The sequence below is a fragment of the Perissodus microlepis genome, chromosome 15 (genome assembly GCF_051167445.1).
Source record: "Perissodus microlepis isolate ML-2025 ecotype Zambia chromosome 15, ASM5116744v1, whole genome shotgun sequence".
In the NCBI taxonomy this organism is placed as follows: domain Eukaryota; kingdom Metazoa; phylum Chordata; class Actinopteri; order Cichliformes; family Cichlidae; genus Perissodus; species Perissodus microlepis.
This window is the reverse complement of record NC_140475.1, coordinates 15,785,999-15,807,874: the sequence shown is the minus strand read 5'-3', so window position 1 is coordinate 15,807,874 and position 21,876 is coordinate 15,785,999. Positions and strand designations below refer to the sequence as shown.

General features: G+C 38.9%; 2 protein-coding genes across 7 annotated transcripts in view; one reads left to right on the top strand and one right to left on the bottom strand.

Moving 5' to 3' along the window:
- The window catches only part of lama2 (laminin, alpha 2), a 206,565-nt gene extending 200,773 nt beyond the window's left edge, over positions 1 to 5,792 (bottom strand). For 5 of the 6 annotated variants that reach the window (XM_084954246.1, XM_084954248.1, XM_084954247.1 and 2 more), the window contains exon 1: positions 5,342 to 5,791. In XM_084954246.1, the coding sequence (XP_084810372.1) occupies positions 5,342 to 5,408 (67 nt within the window). In that variant the 5' untranslated portion in view covers positions 5,409 to 5,791. Of the gene's footprint in view, positions 1 to 5,341 lie in introns of all 6 variants that reach the window. The other variant, XM_084954250.1, reaches the window with a different exon arrangement.
- Positions 5,793 to 6,745: 953 nt separating this feature from the next.
- Positions 6,746 to 18,551, top strand: LOC146371957 (vesicular inhibitory amino acid transporter-like). Its single transcript, XM_084953481.1, has 8 exons — positions 6,746 to 6,917; positions 7,223 to 7,913; positions 13,504 to 13,640; positions 13,854 to 13,980; positions 14,373 to 14,575; positions 15,528 to 15,765; positions 16,029 to 16,191; positions 17,751 to 18,551. The coding sequence occupies exons 1-8, from the start codon at positions 6,814 to 6,816 to the stop codon at positions 18,068 to 18,070; spliced, it is 1,983 nt and encodes a 660-aa protein (XP_084809607.1). The 5' UTR covers positions 6,746 to 6,813; the 3' UTR covers positions 18,071 to 18,551.
- Positions 18,552 to 21,876: the final 3,325 nt, after the last annotated feature.

Genomic DNA, 21,876 nt, shown 5'->3' with positions numbered 1-21,876 from the left:
TGTGATCTATGTTTTTGGCACAATGTCATTTATTAATTCTTGGCTACGGTGTCACAAGACACGAGTTGTTGTTGCAGTGGTGGTGAAGTGGATGGAGGCCTGATGATTGGTTACAATGAACAAGAAATGTGAACTTTGGTAAGCGTAGTTGTTCCAATGTACAAAAACTCGCATGAGAAACACAGTGATTTCTCTTGTATTACACTATTCCTGTCAAAAGTTAGTAGAAATTGTAGAAAAGACAATTAAAAGTATAACATGTAATTGCAAGTTGTATAAAGCAAAAGGACATATGTATCTACATTCTGCATGCATCTACAGCTTTTATGACAGCACTTCCTAAACCCAAGCAAACTTTTTGAGTCATTCATATCTTCCTGCCTATTCTCCTTTTATTCTTCCCTGAACCTATCTTTCCTTCCTTTCTTCACTCCCTCTACCTTTATTTTCTAGGACACATTGATTATATTCACTGAATTTGGGTACCAGGCTGAGAAAAAGTGAGCTTCCCCCTCCTGTGTATACCATCAAATCCATTCAGCTAAGCTTGGCTGCTCTCACATTAACATAGCAGAGTGAGATCAACATATTTTAGAAACGTTATAACGTTGGGATGAATTCACCTCATAAAAATGTTGATTTCTCTGATGAGCAGAAAAACCCATTCTGGATTCACATCGCCTTCATTGCGGCGCCTCTGGTGAGTTCACATCTCATCGCATTTGGCCCAGCTTGGTTAAATCCACATTACCATAAACTTATAAACACATCTGTAGTTGCTATGAAGAGACTTTTTTTTATCAGCAAATTAACTACTTGTTATATTTTTTGAAATAGATCCTGCCAAGGAGAAAATATATCACAGGATTAGTCTGCACCTTTAATTACACTTAAAGTGTGATAAACATCAACAGGGAAATCAATCAGTTTTCTCGCTCTTCCTTACATTTTTGCATCTTGTCTAAGACGCAGCATGAGGTTTCTGCAGGACAGTAGATTATGAGTAAGTCACATGAATTCACTGAATACAAATGCTGATTTCTCAGTTGGTTTACAAGCCTTGTCTGGATTCAATCCACACTAGTGTCTCTAGTGACTATACTTGACATCTATTCATGCAAATCAGGCTGGTAATACTCACATTAATACACACATAACTCCAACAAGTTAACTTTCTGGCAACTTCTCAGAACTTTTACATTTTTTTCCCCCCAGTGACAGCCACATATTCTTGACATTTTGCTATCTTTTATCAATACAGTTGTTTGGTTTGGTGCCAGAGTCCCATGCACCATACTGGCTCTCATCTGATAGAAAGTCAGAGTTTAAAACTTATATTGCAAGAAGGCTCATGCTAAGTTATAAGAGTATATGAAATCAAGGAATGTGCAGGAGCAAAATAATTCATAAGCATCCACCAACACTAATTTTCCACATATTAAAACCACATTAATGTTTTAGTGGAAAGAGGGGACCCAGTTACATACCCCTACCTGTCAGTATACCCTGGCAAACTCTGGCCACTAGAGAAAAAAAAGTATTCTGGTTAGTGGTTAGTGAGTGTTTGCTGGAGATTTGTTGCATGTCGCCTGGTGAAATCGTCGCAAAGAGTGTGCGACACCAAAAACCTTGTGATTCCTGGTGGTCAATAGCAGATTGGCATGGTCACCTGAAGTTTGCATGGAAAACCAACCAACTTGTCTGCAAACACTTGTCAGCTACTCACTGAGCTACAGCGAAACTTGTAAACGTGTACCCTACCAGTACAACCAATCATTTCGAATGGTGCACTTTTACTTTGAAGGCAAACAGTCTCCGTTTCCAGTTTGCGCTGCAATTCTCACAGTTTCACTGCTACTTGATGAGTATTTGGCAACTGCAAACAACGCACTGTCTTACATGCAAATTACAGGCGACCACAGCAATCTGTTAATAATCAAGGCAATCACAAGGCAGTTTTTGGTGCAAGGCCATATAGCTCTTTGCAGCCAATTTCACCTAGTGACTGCCAGCAGCCTCCAGCAACCACTCAGGGAATATAATTTTTTTAGAAGCAACGAGTGGTTTCCAGCAGGTCGCCGACCAGTCTCTAGGTCTGTGGCCTTAAACCACAGACCTATTTTTCATGTTTTGGCTGACCAGTGCATACTGTTTTTGCAAATAGCAATGTATTGGCATTAGTACTCAACATAATGTTCATTGATTATCACTTGCCAAAACCTCAGTGTTTTCTCATCAATCTGTTGATCTTTTTTCATTATTTCAATCACTCCATATAATATCAGCAAATAATGGTGGCTGTGAGACCCCGATTTCACGTTGTCTCAAAAAATTTCAACAAGCAAAGATAATAAATCAACAGTGAATCCAAGTTTAAGGGGGAAAAATACCCCGAAGTGTTTAACACTCAAAAGTCGATGCTGAGGCAACTAAGAGAAACAAACAAACACAAAAAATCCTCAGATTCAAATATTGATAGTTCATTATCGATGAAGAGAAATGTAGAGCATCACATTTTCCAGCTCACCCTCCCAACTTCAAACCAGTGAGAACAGCACAGACAAATCCTTTCATATGCCCTCAAAGCTGCGCAAAGATTTTTTTCTTCAGATACAAGAATCAGGAGAATACATCAGTTAAAACTAATCATTATTTATGTTCCACACTGAAGCTGAAAGGTCTGGTGTATTCTGCACCAGACTCTCCAGGAAATGTACTTGAACTTCCACTATGACCAAAAAATACCCATTATTTCCTGATCAACAAAAATCTCAGTTCTACCCTCTCACAGGCACAAAATAAATATTGGAGAATAACAAAACCTTCTTTTCCAGTCAAGCTGTTGTTGTTTAGTTGCTAATGTAGTTTGGTTTCCTTGCAGAAAATCTATACTTCAACCTCATCCTCTGTCTTATATCCTCTGAACCTTCTGTCTACCTGTTTCATCAGTCCACTCTCTATCACTCTTCTAGTTCTTAACAACTCTTAAACAGATCCCCCTTCCTCTCTCTTTCAGCTTGCCTCCTCCTTCTCTTCTCTTTCTGATTATCTCCTAGTGTCTCTCTGAGCTCTGTCGCTGATAGATAGCATGCCTGGTTGACACGCCTGGTAATGAGGCTTCTTAAGCAGATGGCCTCTTCCACCCTCTTCAGCTCACTCTTTTTCCATCTCTCGCACACAAACAATATACAGAAACACATACATCCTGATGGCAGTCCCCATCCTCTTCTCTGCAGGAGGTCCAGAGCACTCCAGGTTTACAGACTAGTTGGAGATGGTTTGAAGAGGATAAATAGAAAAAAGCATGACTGGCAATACATTTGCTTCATCTTTCAAGCAACAGTCACCATCACCTCATACTGAAAAAAACATGCACATGCAAAGAACTTCTGCACGCACTCATGTTCAAACACCTGACTGATCAGCTCCCTGCACAGGATGCAACTATTTCATCTTTTCCAATCCAGTTTTAATGCATTTTGTGGATCTGTGAGATAATTTGCTTAACAACTCTTAGAAGCACTGCTTGCATGAATATTTTGACTCTTCTTGTGCACCATGTTATGTTGGTTTTGTCTCAGCTGTCAATCCCCATCTCTGCTCAAGGCTTCGTTGCTCATTTTTCATTGTTGACTGTGTCAGGGCCCTAACACACACACATACACACACACACACACACACACACACACATTAAATGAATTAATCTTTCATAGCCTTGCACACATACCAAGTAAAAAAAGAGCAGTATTTCTTTCTCGAGTGCATTTCAGGGCACTTCTAATTAAAAATTGAATTCTTACTTCTATTAGACTTTTTTTTTTCAGTTGGTGTCCACAGATGCAGATTGTTTAGTTTTTTGTTTGTTTAAAAAATGTTAGCATCAGTTTCCTATTATTTAGGACAATCTTTATATCACCAAAAATGTTCAAAAATGAGTGGTCAGTGTATTTTTTTAGTACTGTATTAAGAGCATTGGTTTTAAAACAATTTAGAGATTTTTTCCAACCGTAAGGTTGTAATGGTATTCAATTAATCTCTGTTATATTGGGTTTTCTGACCAAATATATTAAAGTCATACTGCAAAATCAATATATGAAATAAAAACCAGCATGGCTTTTTAGTACATTCATTCATTTTTTTTAAGGAAGTGAAAATTAGAATTAGAAAAAATCAGGACATAAACCGCAGTCTCCTGGGTGAAAGCGCTACTAGACTTACATCTGATCCGGACTTTGTCAATGTTTTCTATGAGATCCCAGTGGCTTTGACCAAACAGTACTATTTTTTGCCCCTGAAGTGTGAATAAGTAAACTAGAAACTGCTGGTTTTCCCAGGTGAGGTCAACCGGCCCTGCCTAATGCTGTAACTTGCTAAGAGCCCTTACAGCTGGGGCTGGAGGTGAGTTACAGAATAGAAAAAAAAGAAGAAAAGAGACATTACTTTTAATAGTGCACATATGTTACGCGTCGCTACTGATGCGTAGGTCTTGTATTTGTGTGCTTAGATGTAAATGTGTCACTTTGTGCATCTACAAAGTACTGCCTATATACACATTGTCTATATTTACAGTGACAGGAGACCAAAGAAATATGACTTTTGATTGAAAATAAATAAATTAGTTTCTGATGATGTTGCAGTAGGTGGAACATAAACTTTATGAAAGAAAAAGAAGGACTCTATACTGGGAAGGCTGTATTTTGTGAAACTCAGTGACATGGACTAGATCATCATAAACTCAGTGTATGCTGTTTTGCAGCAGTAACTGCAAAAGAGCAAGCCAAGTGACATCTGTCTAACACATAACAGTACAGCTAAGCCAGGGTCAATTATGTTTAAGGTCAAGCACTTAATTTGATTTATGTGGCTAAAAATAATACGAAATCCACCAGTAAGTCTCTGATCCATTAAACTTGTGTTTCTCATATTTTTTTTTTCAATATCAGATTCAAGAGAAGAAGCGGGCATAAATCCCACCATAAACATCTTTTCATCAAGTGCTAGTATTAACTTAGGGCTACAGCAGACGGCTGTGCTCATTGACAAACGTGTTTAAATAGGCTTTGAATGATTTTCACATACTTTTCCCTCCCTTTTGTTAATTGAAAACAAAGTAAAGCTACAGCCAGTAAAGGCAGGCTTCTTCGCAACTAAACCGACACAAAATATACTGAACTGATAGCCGGAAGTTAAAAGGTGTAGCTAATTACTGACTGAGTGGTTCATTAAGGGACACGCTGAAACAGCCACAGCCGAATGAGCTCTGGGGGTTCTGTGTAAAGAACTCCAGCAGAGAGCGCCGGGTATCGGCGTATCGATTATCTATCAGTCGCTGATGACTTACCCCTCTGCTGGGCTTGGCAGTGTTGCCATAGCAACGCGGTCGTAAGTACGAGCAGAAGCAACTTCATTTTGTCCTGTCTGAGTTGCTATGGTGTAGCCTGCCGCGCGCGCGATGTGGGGTCCGCGGCGTCCTCTCGCGCGGCTCAGTGTTGAGTTGAACGCCAGAAAAGTTTTAACAGAAGTTGATCCAAACTCTCTCTCTTCTTCTTCTTTTTCTTCTCCTCCTCCTCTCGTTTCTCCTCTCTAAAAGTTGTGGCGGGAGCAAGGGTGGGGGAGATGGGAATGGAATATGAAACCTTCCTAGGGAGATGCAGGTGAAAAAAAACAACAACACTACATCCAAATGAGCGGTCTTGTAACCAAAATGTGTTCTTCAAGACAAGAACACTCAGACAGATGCTACAAAGCCAGTGAAGTGTTGCATCAGTTCTGAGAAGAGGAGAAGCAGAGGGAAAAGTTTGAAAAGTAGTGGTTCACAGACAGTATCAAAAAAGCCAGAAGTTCTGGTCCACACGTGTCCAGATGTGCTCTACTGTTCTATGGCTCCTCCTGCTGCCCCATAGAACTTACCACACTCTGGGGCAAAACAACATTAAATCACAGATAAACTGGAGAGACTTTAGATAAGGGAAAGCCATGCACTGTTATCAGTTTATTTTACAATTTTATTTATTTGTTGACAAAAAAAAGTTTTAAGTTAAAAAAAACAACTGCTTGTAGTTTAAAGAATGAAGTGAGATGTGAAACTACACAAAGCTCCATCTGTTGAAACAATCAGAGACGCTGATACATACATATGACCTGCACATTAAAGTTAAAGATGCACAATATTTGGTAATTAGAGGTTTTGGTTCCTCCGTATGTTGGGTAAAAAGAAGGATTAGACTAAGGGTGGAATTAAAGCAATTTTCAAATACAAAACGGTTTAAAAACAAATATAAAGATGTTATATTTTACCAAATATAAGGGACATATAGGGCTGTTACTTATAGGGTGTGTACTGAAGTGTACTACAGTATAAAGTGCTCTGGTCTGTTATAAACATAAATGATAAATTAGGATAGAATAAATTACTTTATCTTACTGCTGTTTGGCAGCAGTAAGATAAATGTAAATGTAGTGGTGTAGGATTGTCTACGGGACTTCAGGGTGTTTCTTGTTTACTTGTTTACAATGGCCTCCACTCCCTGAGTGTACTCAGGGCTATTAGAGCTGTTTACTTCTTCCCTGCTGAAAGCACTGGCATATTATAATGTTACAGCTCATCAACCTGTCAGTCAATTCACACACCTGTGACTGTGAGTACTTACACAGATGTGCTAATTTGAGTGAATATGTTACTCCTGTATTTGTGTGTGTTTGGGTGAGAATTTTTGTTTGGGCTTGTTTATGTGTCCAGTGTGAGTTAAGCTCCCCCGGAGGCTAAGACCTCCAAAGACAGAGAGGCTTACTCTGCAGACACGAAGGCTGAAGATGGGCTCTCTTCACTGGGCTCGTGGGCCTGAGCAGCCCTGGAGTGCTGCTGGGTCTCTGTGGGGATGGGCTATGTCGAGGCTGCACCTGGACCGAACAACAAGGTTAGTGACATCATGAGATATATTAATTTATAAATTCACTTTAAAAATGAACAATATTTTTACAGTAATGTTATACATATAATAACATAACTTTCGTGAACTTTTATAGATTCATTTTCTCACAACTGATATAACTTTATTGAGGGTTTGAGATTTATTTTCATACTTCTTGATATTTTTCCTATTTTGTTATCTGTCTGAATATGTGTGGAACCTCTGGAGGAGTAAAAATTATTTAGAAGTTCTTTGTAAAATGAAAGATGGGGGAGGAATCATGAGCTCTCAAAGGAGGTTTTGATTTACAGGTTCTTTCAAGGAGATGAAGAGATGCTGGTTTTGACCCAGAGTGATGAGTTAAACCGAAGTTACTGTGAGGACAACAGATCAGCCTTTAACAACATCACAAGCAATATTAATCCACATTTTGATGACAGAATAAACGGCAGACCGTCATCAAGAGAAGACAGACGCAAAGATGAGCCCTCTATAGCAGCTCATAATGGAGCCACCAGCCCCTTAGGATGGGAAAGCCCAGCCTTTAAAGAAACAAGGGCTACTGTAATCTCCACTGGAACCAAGACCTTCACCATAACTTCCGCTGTCTCTACTGAAGAGCCCTTTTGGTTGGAAAATACCAGAAGCTATGAAAAAGAAAAAAGATTATCTGAGATGCAAGGTGAAAAGATGGGAAGCGAGAGTTGGGAGAATCAAGGTTCCAGCCAGAACCGGGGGAACAAGAAGAAGTCCATCAGACCATCTGGGCTTCCTAGAGGGAAAGTGGTAAAATGGAGAGTTTCAGGAGATGTAGAGAAGAATCAAGAGGGGGAGAAACCCGTAGAAGGGACGTCTCAGCTCTGTACACGCCTTGAAAAACAGAGTGGGAGCATGAGTTTGGTTACTTCGGTTCAGAGCCCCGAAACCTGCACCCTGGGTCTGAACCCCTCTCCCACCATCACAGCCTGGGAGGCCGGCTGGAACATCACCAATGCTATACAGGTACACTAATACACACATGCATGGTTAAAATGCTTTCCCTAAAAGAAAATATAACAGTTCTTATGCCCTGCTTTAGAAGTTCATGATGCCATACCTCATGTAAGTGATTAAAAAAAAAACAGTAGAGCAGCAATACAGATATTTGTCTTACATTTAAGCTTATTTTCTGCCAGAGGCACATAATTTAGGTTGTTACAATGCAGCACATTTTTCAGACTTCCACTTTTATAACTTTCATGCACCTGTATCATGCCGATCAACCTTTCCTACAGCTACAGACGCACAATCCTTGATTTGTTCCCTGCCAAATGAATGCAATAACTCAGCATGTTGCTAGTATGACTTATCCAGTTATGAAAAGACATTAGTCAAAGTTATTTAATCCAGTTATTGAGTGCTTTTACTCAATTCAGAATTTTGAGTCAGTGTTTCAGCGTTTAAAGCGGCAGCATTCAAACAGGACTTTAAAGAAAGCCCTCATGTTTGTCTTCTGATAACACATCTTTTGTTAAGTGCAGCTGAAAATGCACCACATCTATTTTTCCTCTGACAAATGACAACTCGAAATGCCAACTGTGAAGGTGTTAAGCTGCACACGTCATTCAAAAAGCATGAAGCAGCCTATTTCATTTACTCCTTTTGTGTTTTTATATTACTGAACAATGCTTTCTTTTGTCTTGCAGGCTGTTTGTCAGGCACTCGCGAGCCTTGATAATTAAATTAAGTGTGAATAAAATCGTTTTTAAAAAAATGACAGTTCCCCGGTCACAGCGTGTCCTCGTGGCAGTAATGCTAATAGCTTCTCTTGCTCTAAATGCTGGGCTCTATTCAACCACTGCATTCATGTAAATGCGTGTGTGTGTGCACGTGTGTTTTAACTGAATAACTCTGGTGTAATTGAACAGTGTCACCGGAGCCATAGAGAATGCTCTATGACATTAGGATATGAATACTGTGTATACATCCATACACAGTCATATGCAGATAAATGCTGACTAATTAAGATGCAAACACGTTCCTTCGGGAGCGGAGGTAAATTTGCATCAGATGCTTTTGTGTTCGATTGCTCAAAAGTCTTACCGTTAACCCCGTTGTATAAGCACATAACACATATTCTAGCACATGATTTTTAGTAGAGAAGTATTTTATGTGCTTGGTTTGTTGACGGCAGTCTATATCTGAGTGCCAGATTTTTTTTAATTCCAGTTTTCCTTAGAGACTCGGTTTCTGTGCCAAGCAAGCCACAGAATCCTGGTCTCCAGTGAAAATTCAGCTTGTGATATATACTGTATTACTGATTAAAATTGCTTATTTAAAGCTATGGCTTTTTAAATGCTCCCAGCTATTTATTTTAGCTCCAAACCCCAGTGTGATCTGAATACTTTTCCTGTAGCGTGTTTTTACCTCAGCACAAACACTTTCCAGGGTTGTTGGATTGGTTAATGTTTTATAGGTTGTTCATTACCTGCAGCCCTCTGTCTCAATCAGCGACCTTGACTAAATGAACTGCTCAGTAATGCTTTCACTTGAGGTTACAGACGGTCAGGTTATGGTTTAATATTCACTGGATACTAAAATATCGAACAGCGACGAACAATCACATGGCAGCGATCAAAGACAAAGGATATCTGTGGTGTGTAAAGAAATATTAGGGCATTAATCACAGATCTGATGTTTGGCTAACAAATGTCTAAATAATGGGAAAAGAACAGCACTTTTATCTCCTATCATGGCTAAAAAGAAAATATGTACTTTCCTGTGGTGATTTATTGATGCCAATATAATTGACTGTCTGCCAGCTTAATAAAGTTTTTATTAGAAAGTAAATTTGCTGCCAAAATGCAAAAACCAGCTCCAGCTCTCAAGGCTCCTGACATGGGAATAATGAAACTCAGTTTGATTTCCAATCTGATTGTTAATGAGGCAGCTCCAGTTTGTGTGTCTTTGTTTCGAATTAGAGATATGGACCTTATGTTATTGAGAATAAGAATGGCTGCGACTGACACGCTTTCTGTTTACAAGTGATATTTTACTTTAAGCCACACTGAAAAATTTAAGTCGTCGTGATTTTCTGATCTAAACAGAAGCCAGAGGGGAATAAATGTACTCGTTCTGTTATGGAAAGATTGTTGAGAAAAGGAGGATCTGTTCCTTTATTCTTTTGCTTTGCTTAGACTAAAAACTTATTGGGATGCTACAAACTGAATGTCTGTTTTTCATTCGCCCCGTTTAAAAAAAATGCTCTTAATGAACTAATTGCGTCAGATTTTTACATTTCAAGTTTTAAACGATCAGTGAAATGATAAATCAAAAATAACGACTATAGCTGATTGTTTACGGATGAATAGGCTAATCGTATGCAGACACTCTATAAACTTCAGTCTACAACATGACAACGATCTCACTGAGCAACACTACACGCTCATGTGACTTTTCAGTTACAATATAGATACTCTATAAATCAGAATATGTTTTTCAGTCTAGATATATCGTGATTTACTCTAAATAGAACCATAACTAAAAAATATGAACATCAAGCCATCTTAAACTAGTGAACTTACCAACTCATAAGTCTTTGCTAAAGAAATATATGATAATATAATAATACATATATTCACCAGTCACTTTATTAGGTACACCTTGCTAGTGCTAGATTTGACCCCCTTTTGTCTTCAGCTGCTGGAAATTTTCCTCAGGCATTTTAGTTCATTAGTCAATACTGACATGATAGCATCACGCAGTTGCGGCATATTTGTCAGCTGCACATCCATGTCAATCTCGCACTCCACCACATCCCTGAGGTGCTCTGTTGGATTAAGATATGGTGACTGTGGGGGCTATTTTAGTACAGTGAGCTTATTGTCATGCTGAGAAAAAACCTGAAACATCACTTTGAGATGATTTGAGCTTTGTAACATGATGCGTTATCCTGCTGTAAGCAGCCATCATGCTTTGCATAGTGAGATGGACATGGTCAGCAACAACACTCAGGTAGTCTATAGTATTTAAACTACTAAAGGGCCTAAGAGTGCCAAGAAAGTACTACCCACACCATTAAAATACAACCACCCATGTTATTTGTACCAAATTCTAATTATATTCAATGTATTCAATTCTATATATACCAACGCCACAATAGAAATTGTGACTCATCAGACCAATGACCAATTTTGTAGCCCCATGTGAATTTTAGCCTCAGTTTAATCTTCTCAACCAACAGGATTTGCACATGGTGTGGTCTTCCGCTGCCGTAGCCTGCCTGCTTGAAGGTTCGATGTATTGTGGATTCAGAGACACTCTTCTGCATACGTTGGTTGCAACAAATGAATTACAAATTGCTGTTTCTTTCTTGTCGGCTCAAACCAGACGGGCCATACTCAGACACCAACAACCATCTGACATTACATATCACTTCAAATCACCTTTCTTGCTTATTTGAAGGCTTGATTTAAACGTCAACAGATAATCTTGACAACTTCTTCACGCCTAAATCCATCGAGTTGCATATGCCGTGTCATTGGATTCAATGAGCATCTCCCTGTTCCTAATAAAGTGAAAAGAGAAAAACAGCAAATGCATGAATTAGGCACATCCATTTGTTGTTTTATTGATTTTTCCAATGCAGGCTTGATTGAACTTGAGAACAGTTCTTTGTTCCTGGTTTTAAAAAAAAAATGTCACTTTCAGTTATTTAAATGTCAAACCTGCCTGTGTCAGCACCATCTAATCCCCCCATGGCAGAAAATGAGACATTTCTCTGTCACTTTTTGCCAACTAGGCATGTCCATGCATAAAATACTGGCCATGACCTGAGGGGCAGGAGCTGAAATCTAACTCAGAAGTCCAGGCATGGTGCAGTGAATGTGTAATAAACTTTATTCTATTAGCATGTAATGCCAAAGAACTCTCACTGTTTTGCCAATGCTTCCTGTGTAAGATATGAAAGAGTATAAAGGTAGTGCTGGGTAAATAGAAGATACTAGAGTTGTCATATTGTGGCAGAATAAAAGGGGGTGGGGGTAAAACTTCTTCTACAGCTTCTCTCGAGCCAATCAGGGATTTGTTTCTTCCTTTATTGTACCCCTTTGTGATTGGAAGCTGCTTTTGGTTGTACTCAGAGTAACCAATTAGGAATTAGCTGGCAAAAACACAGAGAAACAGAAGTGCAGTGAGAGCAGCGGGGAGATGAAATCAAATACTTGAGCGTCAGATTCCTCTCAAACTGCTTTCATCCCCAGCAGCTCCATTTGAACATCAAAGCTCTATCAGCATATGCCTAACAGTCACCAGTTACAAAATAGCAACTTGAAAGAGAGAGAATGTGTCTCTGTCTGTTTATGCATCCACAGTGTGTGCTTATGTCTGCTCTGTGATGTGCTTCCACAACTCTCTCAGTGAGTCTGCATATCTCCGTGTTCCAACATTCAAAACACAGCAACTCCATCAAAGTAGCTTGTTGTCTCCTCTGATCTCCCATCATCCAACCTCATGCTCTCTGGCGCTGAGGCTGCACCTCTCCTTCCAACCTTCTCTCCTGTCTGTGTCCTTCTCCTCCACCCTAGTCTCCCTGTTTTTTTTTCTTCTTTTCCTCACCTCACGCTTTCACCTCCATTCCCTCTCCTCCATCTTCCCTCTCTGGCAGTGACTTACATTTTCCCTTGGTGATGGGCCAAAGCTCGACTCTATTCTTCCTTCTGCTCCTGCTGGTCTCCTGCATCCTCAGACTCTCCAGGCATCCAGCCAAAACTCTTCTCTCGCCTCCTCATCATCCAACCATGAAGAGTCCTTTCATCTCTTTTCTCTCGCTCTTCTCCTCAGCCATCCTTCGCTCTTCAGTTTCCACTTTAAGTTGTGAATTTCCACATTTTAAAAAAATATTTTAACGTATGTATGCACAGTTACGATCCTAATCTAACTTTGACTAAGATTTCTTGTCTTTGGGGTCTCATGATGATGATTATTGCATGAATTTCAGTAATGCTGATGTATTCTTTATAATAATATCAAACCTTTCAATTACATTTTTTAATGGAATTTTATTTTTATGGTACCATCTCATGAGAACAGTCATCTCAAGGTGGATTATTTTCTAAGATAATGATATTCCCCCACCTTCTTTCTTTCTATAATTTAGCTTTGTGTGCACACAAAGAAGAAATTACCCTCTGGGTTGTAGTGTACTTTATCGATCTAGGTTGTTTATTTCTGAATTACCTAACTTGGTAGAATTCACATGCATTAAAAAAAAAAAAACTCCTGATGTGAGCGGTTTCATTTAAGATGATCTTTAAAATGTGCAAATTTGATTTTGGGCTGAACTTTCACTGAAAATGTGCATCTGTGATGTGTGACTATGCACAATTTATACACTGAAAAACAGAAACAAAACCCACCATCAAAGTTTGTTTTATTTTGAGTAAATTTCTCCCTTCAAAGATGAAGTAACGACATGCAGATTAAGCCAGAAATTTCACCCTTACATGATCTTACATGAACATCTAAGCTGTTTTTGATTCGTCTGTCATTTCTAGCTTTTCTTAGACTATTCGCAAACCTACATTTTTTAAATGCACTTTTTCTTTTCTCAAAGGGTATCTTTGTGCTGGGTTTGCCCTTCGCCCTGGTGCAGTCAGGTTATGTGGGTCTGGTCCTGTTGGTTCTTTCAGCGTGGGTCTGTAACCACACAGGAAGAACCCTGGTGTCCTGTTTATATGAAGAAGAAATGAGGTAGAGTTTCTTTCACATTGTTATCAATATCAATATAATATGACAGTGCCTGTTGCGAGCCCGTTACTAAAAGTAACCTTAAGTGTCTCGTTTTATTGGGATACTTAAGGGAACTGTTACATTTACCAAATACACAAGCATTTTAACAAAGTAATGAGGCCATTACTAGTTCTGTTAAATAGTTGTTTTTGGTATATTTTTGGTATATTTCAGTGGTGGGTCTGGGTCAGTTTCAAAGGTCCGGGTCCGAACCAGCTATCAGGACATTATGGAGGCCTGCTGCAAAGGACTGTGGCCGAATTGGTCTGGAGTTGGAGGTCTGATGGTAAATGTAGCTCAGGTAACACGCCTTCAACTGTAACGCAGTCCTTTATTTTCCTTTTTTTTCTTTTTGCTCTGCAATATAACGTATAAACTCGAAACTTTTCTTTAAAGCAGATGAAACAATCAAACAATCTTCTAAGTTTGTGGCAGAGTCTTAAAATATTGTCACTTTTGAGAGAATTCAAAAAGAATCTTTATTCAAACTGAGTTGCACTAGAAGATAGTGAAATTACATCATTCTACACTGAAAAAAACCTGAAACTACTTAACTTTTAGATAACTCAAAATCTAACAATATTTAAGATGCACTAATATTATATGTATATCCAGAAAAAGGCCATTTATTTACTTTCCTACAATATGCAGTAAATATATGAAGTAAAAATATACGTCTGTGCTATCTTTCAGGTCATTGAACTTTTGATGACCTGTACCCTCTATCTACTCGTCTCTACAAGCCTGTTGTTTGACAGTTTGTCCTGGGTGGCTGTTCCTCGATCAGTGTGTTCACTCGTCTCTCTGGTGTTTCTTCTGCCCTGCCTGCTTCTGACTGATCTCAGACCAGTTTCCACTCTCAGCCTCCTCTGTTCCCTGGCTCACATACTTATCAGGTGACAGAATAAAAGAAGCAACTCATTTGTCCCAACACTCCAGCAAATTTGTACTGGCTGACCTGATCGCCTTAAAAACTCACCAATCATTTTAAATCAAGACAGGAAGGCGAGCTGTCTAAATTGCTCTCTCATTCTCGCTCGTGTGATCGCGGTGCAGCTGCTGCTGTTTAAGTCGTCTGCTGTCACCTGCTACACACCGCTGTTCCTGCTTGTTTGATTTATTTCTAACACCAGGTGTCTTGCATGAGAAAAGAAGCACAGAGTTGCGTCTATGAGCTGCCAGGGTTCTTACAGCTGTCTGATCTTTTAAAGCACACACTTTGACTTTCAGTTCATGAAAAAAAGAAATTGTAAAGCCTGGGTTTTCACTCCACTCTTTGGCAGTGCTGGTTAGATTAATTCATCATGTAATTAAAACCATGTAATCATAAAGTGCTTTGGTGTAACTGGTTGAATATCAACATCAATATATCCATTTTTTTATTAGGTAGACTGGATGAATAAGATATGATGACATCAGTTAGTATGACTCATTTGTATCAAACTACAGTACAGTGTGTTGAATTCAGAGTTTATTGATTTATGTTAAATCTGTAAATTAAATTATTCTCATACTATTACATGTACTTTCTTAAAATTAATGCATTTCTAAAGTGTCATCCGGTACAATTATTAGTGTTTTTTTCATTTGTGTAGTGGGCTAAAATAGTTTAAGATGTTGCTGATAGACTTTGATTAAACTGTCTTCTTCAGAGAGTTTAATTTATTACCCCATTAATAATTTCTGCCTTTATTTGTTGTGGGGGTTTTTTCTGCAGTTCATCACTTTGTTCTTCCTCTCGGCGTAATTAGGACTTTTACGCCCCACTTTGTTGTGTGTGTTTATCGCTGTGCTGATAAATTTTGAATTAATCAGTTCTCATTAGCTTTTATTTTGTCTCACTCACAGCCTATTGGTCATGCTGTACTGTTTGAGTTGCGCCAGCAGCTGGTCTTGGTCCTCTCTGTCTCTCTCTGTGGATCCAGAGGACTTCCTCGTTTCCGTCGGTGTCATCATCTTCTCCTATACCTCGCAGATCTTCCTCCCTCCTCTAGAGGGTAGTATGGAAGACAGGGGGCAGTTTAATGTCATGCTGGGGTGGACCCATGGAGCAGCTTGCATCATGAAAACTATGTTTTCCCTAATGGTTAGTGACAACTTGGAAAACATATGATTGCACAGGCTAACAAGCTTCAGTTAAATGATGGTCAAAAGCGGGTTTTTAAGTTTGTAACATTAGCATATGAGTTTGCAGTAGCACTTCCCTTGCTTAAAGCTTTTCATTCTTATTATTTTGCTGTTAATACACATGCACGTTTAAACAGAGCAAAAATTGTATCTCGCAATTAAGGTTTGATATAACTGATAAGTTGACAAACAGACTGGCTGATTGTTTCCTTCCTCCATTAGGCGGTGTTAACCTGGGGACCAGAAACCAGTGAGGTCATCACAGACAATCTACCCTCTGACCTACGACCTCTAGTCAATTTGTGCCTGCTGGCTAAAGCCCAACTGTCCTACCCTCTGCCATTCTATGCTGCTGCTGAAATACTGCAAACATGTGTGCTCAGAGGTAAAACCAAAAGAAAATCCAAACATAACCCCTAGTGCTGTCTCAGTACATACTAAAACTAACAGTGGGTCACTGAAATTAAAAAGATGTTCAAATGTTCATAAGCTACTGCAATTAAAGGCAGTAGTGCTCTGATAGTCTGCAGGTGGCACACTGGGCTTTGCAGACCCACGTTTACATGTTGTGGATGTCTGTTGTCACCAGGAGGTAGTGTCAAATATATGTGGGGGTGTTGGTCCTTAAGTTTAGCCTATTTTAGCCTTTTTTAATTAAAAAAAAAGCATGCTTGGGAGCTAACAAGGAACCATAAATCCACTGTAAAGTCTGCAGAACATGCAGGTCACATGTTGCTTTATCAAGCTGTGATTTCTTCCAGATATTTTGGCCCATAAAAGACAAGCTCAAACTTAACGCTTACCCTTTCAAATGCCAGTAAATACAGATCAGTCGTATTTCACCTCATGCTGTGAGGTTACTCTTGAGCGAAAGACTACATTAGCCCAGATGTCAAAAATAGCAACCTGTTTCTATAAACCCTTTAAACCAAGTCTGCCTAAGACAATTTATGAGCACCCAGCTGAGATGGCTTTTTAGCCACCCATGTCTGTAGTTGGTGTCCACCTTGCTTCCCACATGGGGCCATTTAACAGAGGGCATTTTCGTATGATAATAGTGGGTTAAATGTGGATTTAATTAATAACAGTCTGTTCTGTTTGGAGTGTCAAAGCCATTCCAGTGAGCTAGCATGCACAAAACCAGAACACTGGATTGTCTCAATGAAACAGTACTACACAGTGCTGCTGTTAGTAAATACACCTTTGTTTACCTTGTAATGGCACTTCAAAATGCCTACTGTCAAAAGAGTCTATAACAAGTAAAAATATGATTCCCAAGAAGGCAGTTTTGGTAAATCAATGTGACAGCCTTGTAGGAAATAGAAGCAGTTACAGTGACTAAACAGTGTCAGCAGATGTATTTAAAGGCTTAGTGCATTTTGATGCTGTGAGAAATATGATCAGACAGTGAATAGCTAAAAATACTTCCAATACGTTCAGCCACAATTGAACACATGACTAACAGAGAGTGTTTCACTAATGATATTAGTGTAACCATTTGAAGTAAGAAAAAAAATTACAGTAAGTCAAATTTAATAAGGAAAACCCTACAAATTAGGCTAAAAGTAACCTACAACACGTGCCAACTGTCAACATACTGGTGATGGGCCACCATAGCTGAACCTTTCATAGTTGATGTAGTCATCACACTACTCAATGATGATGTAATGATGCATGGCTAACAGTTTCCAGTCATTTAGTAATTAAAGTCAACATGCAGGTGCAGGTGGAAAACAATGAGTCAGAGTAGGATGTTTCGCGACCCCAACTGTAATCCAACCAACTGCCTAACCATATCTAATGGCTGTGGTTGAGTAACACCCACTTGTTCAGTGATCCATAAATTGAAAGACCAAACAACAAAAGCTTCTTTGATAGTGAATATAAACCAGTTACCAGTTACCACTGTATATCTTTTCAACTTCTTTGGTTTAATCCCTTCAGATGCTGCCATGTCGTCTTACTCCAAACACCGAGGTCAAGCTGTATCTCGTCCTGCACTTGTGGTCCGCGGCGCCTTGTTGATGACATCATACTTGCTGGCTTTGCTGGTGCCCAGGTTCTCCCTGTTGATGGGTCTGACAGGGAGCGTGACCGGGGCGGCAATGACACTCATACTGCCATGTTTATTTCACCTTAGACTGCAGTGGAGCCGCCTTACTGTGAAGGACCGACTGATAGATGTGGGTATTCTGAGTCTGGGGGTCATCTGTAGTGTGTCTGGTGTGATTTGTTCAGTGAAAAGGCTACTGGAAGGCCTATAGGAGGTGAAGATGGATAAAGGCAAAAATTTGTTAATAGCTTAAGTCAGTCACGTTAAAGAACAGCTGCGAGTTCTTCTTTGTATTTATTCCTGGATTAAAATAATGTATGAGCAAATATTTTCCCTTCTGTACTTGTCAAACATAGTTTACAGTACAAATAAAAATAGGCACGCTGTTTTTCGTTTTCTGTTAGTCTTAAAAGGCTTGTAAGGTATATTAGGATCCAATAAATGTACAAATTGTACTTTTTTTTCTTTTTCTCTTTTTTTGTTTGTTCTGAAAACTGTCAATGAAGAATAATGTACAAAGGTCTAGAGCAGGGGTGGGCAATTCCAGGCCTCGAGGGCCGGTGTCCTGCAGGTCTTAGATCTCACCTTGGGTCAACACACCTGAATCACATGATTAGTTCGTTACCAGGCCTCTGGAGAACTTCAGGACATGTTGAGGAGCTAATTTAGCCATTTAAATTAGCTGTGTTGGTTCAAGGACACATCTAAAACCTGCAGGGACACCGGCCCTCGAGGCCTGGAGTTGCCCACCCCTGGTCTAGAGCAGAGGTGTCCAACTCCAGGCCTCAAGGGCCGGTGTCCTGCAGGTTTTAGATGTGTCCTTGATGGAACACAGCTGATTTAACTGGCTAAATTACCTCTTCAACATGTCTTGAAGTTCTCCAGAGGCCTGGTAACGAACTAATCATGTGATTCAGGTGTTTTGACCTAGGTTGATGTCTAAAACCTGCAGGACACCCCTGGTCTTGAGCCACCCCTTATTTCTTTATATTTTGCTTGGAAAACAAGAAATAGTTGCAGCGATTTTCTGAAACACATGCAAGCATGCATGAAAATACAGTATATGAGGCAAAAACAGAGTCTTAACATTTCAAATGAGCTTGAAAGTCAAGATTTGGTGTGACCACCGTTACAGCTTTCTTGTAACTTCTTTAAGTAAGTCTTAGCTCTCCAGGCTTCTTGAAGGACATTCAAAGCTCTTCCTTGGATGTTCTGTCGTCTGTCAGGCACATGCTGCTTCAATAATGTTGAGGTCCGAGTTCTGGGGATTCCAATCCAAGACTGATAGTGTTTCACTGTGTGTTTTTTATCCAGGTATGCTTTTATGCATCGGTAGTCTGCTTGAGATCATTGTCATGTTAAAAATGAAGAGATTGACGTTCAGATGCTTTTTTTTTTTTTTTTTTTTTAAATGGCACTGCATGGTGGTTAAAAATTTGATGGTACTTTACTATGTTCACAATTGCATCACTTTTGCAAACATTCCAACATCACTGAAATGCACCTTTCTCCTCCATTTTTTTATATACTGCCAATATTTCCAATCAAATATTCCAAGTTTGGACTCATTACTCCATAAGACCTGCTGCCACTGATTTTCAGTCCACTTCTTGTGTCATTTGGTTTGTTCCCTGTTTGGTCCGTGTTTCAGTTCCTTAAGTGTGACTTCTTGACAGCAGCACTTCTACTTAAATCACCTCTGATGAGACTTTGGAGAACAGTAGACTCTTACTGAGATTTTTTTCCCCTGTTTCTTAAATACATGACTTTGAGATACAGTCCATCTTTTATCCTACACTTGTGCAGTTTGTTCAAAGAAATTGACAGACACATAACAGTGCAGACACATAACAGTGCTAAATTGTGTGAGTGCTAAATATTTAGCTAATAGATCTTTGGGAATGAAAATTCTCAGTGGATATTTTTTAATATTTTCTTTTATTGCCCTGTCAAACTGTTTTATCTTTGCAGTTTTGTAACAGGGAGTCATTAACAGTGCCTAAAGATGGCATTTAAAATCAGTTCTTTGCAAAGTTGTCCGAGTTAGCTACTTTTTTTTATGCTTGAATGATTCAAAGGTCAGTTTTAAAAACAAATCATTAAAATCTTCTGAAAATGTTCAGGTAAAAGGACTGGAATGAATGAAAATGAGTGAAAAAGTGGCCAAAGAAAAAGCCTGGAGAACTATTGCTCAAAACTGTGTAAAAAATTAAAGAAAGTCTGGCTCACTGGAGGCAAAACATAAAGAAATGAGGGGTGACTCAAGACATTTGCAGTGTTCATACATTTTGAATTGTTACTCTGAGCATTGATGTAAAGTTAAGAAGACCAAGTCCAGTTGATTCTGGACAAAACTGATATTGTGACCTTTCTGTTGTTAGATCTGCTAGATTATAATCTGCATGTAGGTGAAAAAATATAGAAGTGTAAATACATTTCATAAAAGAAGATAATTCACACATTATATTGAAACCTCTTTTATAGATCATCTAAATCAGTGTATGTGCATGCTGTGATCTTCAGTGTTGAATCTGTGTGAATAAAATTCATTTCCACCACAGAAGAGTTGAATTATTCCATAAAAGCAAATATTCACTATTGGAAGAAAACTACTGCTACATTTATATGAGCAACAAGCTTCCTCCTCCATATCGCATATACTGATACTTTTAATAGAGAGCATTTTGTGGCAACAGGCAGACTCAAATCTCACAGTTCCAAGGGTAACTGTGAATGCTGAGACTGAATCAAGAACATGAAGTGAAAATCAGCAAGTCAGCTGTGTGTTTCTCGTGGCTTCTGATGGAGTCATTGCTCGCAAATGGCCGTGGCTGTGACATTTTATTAACTACAGCAACAAACCTTTAAAATATCATTCCCCACACAGACTTGTTATGGGAAGACATAACGAGAAAGAGACTTGGGCTTGACCTCGACATCACAGACAAATTCTTTTCCTTAAACAAGAAATCGTCACAGAGTGGGTAATATAATATCAAACATGGTTAAGGGTTTCTTTAAGAGATGGCAAAAAGAGTGTAACATATGTTGTAATTTAAACTTAATTTAACCTTAAAAAGAGAAAAAAATTGTTCTGACTAGACGAGTTGAGGAGGAGGGGAAGAGAAATTAAGTTAAAGATATACCCTTTAACTGTACATTATTATTGTAAAACACAATTCTTAGATATAAAAATGTATGCACCTTATCATTGTTGTGAAACTAATTAGTCTCTGGGGGGAGTAAATATGAAAAATTATTGCTTATCTACTTCTCCTGGGCAGGAGAAAATTGACTTATGTTTTTCCAATGCCTAAATTTTTAACATTTTTATATATATATATATATATATATATATATATATATACATATACACACACACACACACGTGTGTGTTTTGTGTGTGTGCAGGTGAGAGTGATTCTGGCTTTGGTTTGGCAGTTGTGTGTGTTTTCAGCACGCTGTGGAAGTGGACTGAAATGAACTGAGATAGATTAAAAAAAACCTAAAAGAACTACAAAGGAAACCAAGGTAGTTTAATTTTTCACCATGTTAAAAAACATCTACTGAGCATGAATATGAACAGTGAGAGGAATGAAAAATGAAAACGGAAAAGATAAGACTGAGAAAGGGCAAACAGAAAGTGACAGTTGAGGAGGAGGGGAAGAGAAATTAAAGTTTTCTGTGTTTCTTGGAACTATATTCGGGGATATGTGATAACTCTTAGTCAGAGATTCTGAGTCACTGGTGAGACAAGCAAACACATATATACTGTGCTGCACTATAGTAACGCTGAAAACAAAGCAATTCGTGTAAAAGTTATAAATTTTCCTCATAAATGTTGGTCCGCATTGACATAGTATCATCCAACCTCCCGTTCCAGCACATCCCGACTGGGCTGAGATCTGGTGACTGTTTTGGGGTTTGTAATATAGTGTACTACCCTGCTGGAAGTAGAAATAAGAAGCTAGATGCACAATACTAACGTGCCTAATGCTTAGGTAGGCTGTGGCAATG

Coding starts and splice junctions, on each gene's coding strand:
- LOC146371957 (XM_084953481.1), top strand. CDS start 6,814: ATGGGCTCTCTTCACTGGGCTCGTGGGCCTGAGCAGCCCTGGAGTGCT. Junction 13,981..14,372: donor TGATGGTAAATGTAGCTCAG/GTAACACGCCTT, acceptor GCTATCTTTCAG/GTCATTGAACTTTTGATGAC. Junction 16,192..17,750: donor GCAAACATGTGTGCTCAGAG/GTAAAACCAAAA, acceptor TAATCCCTTCAG/ATGCTGCCATGTCGTCTTAC.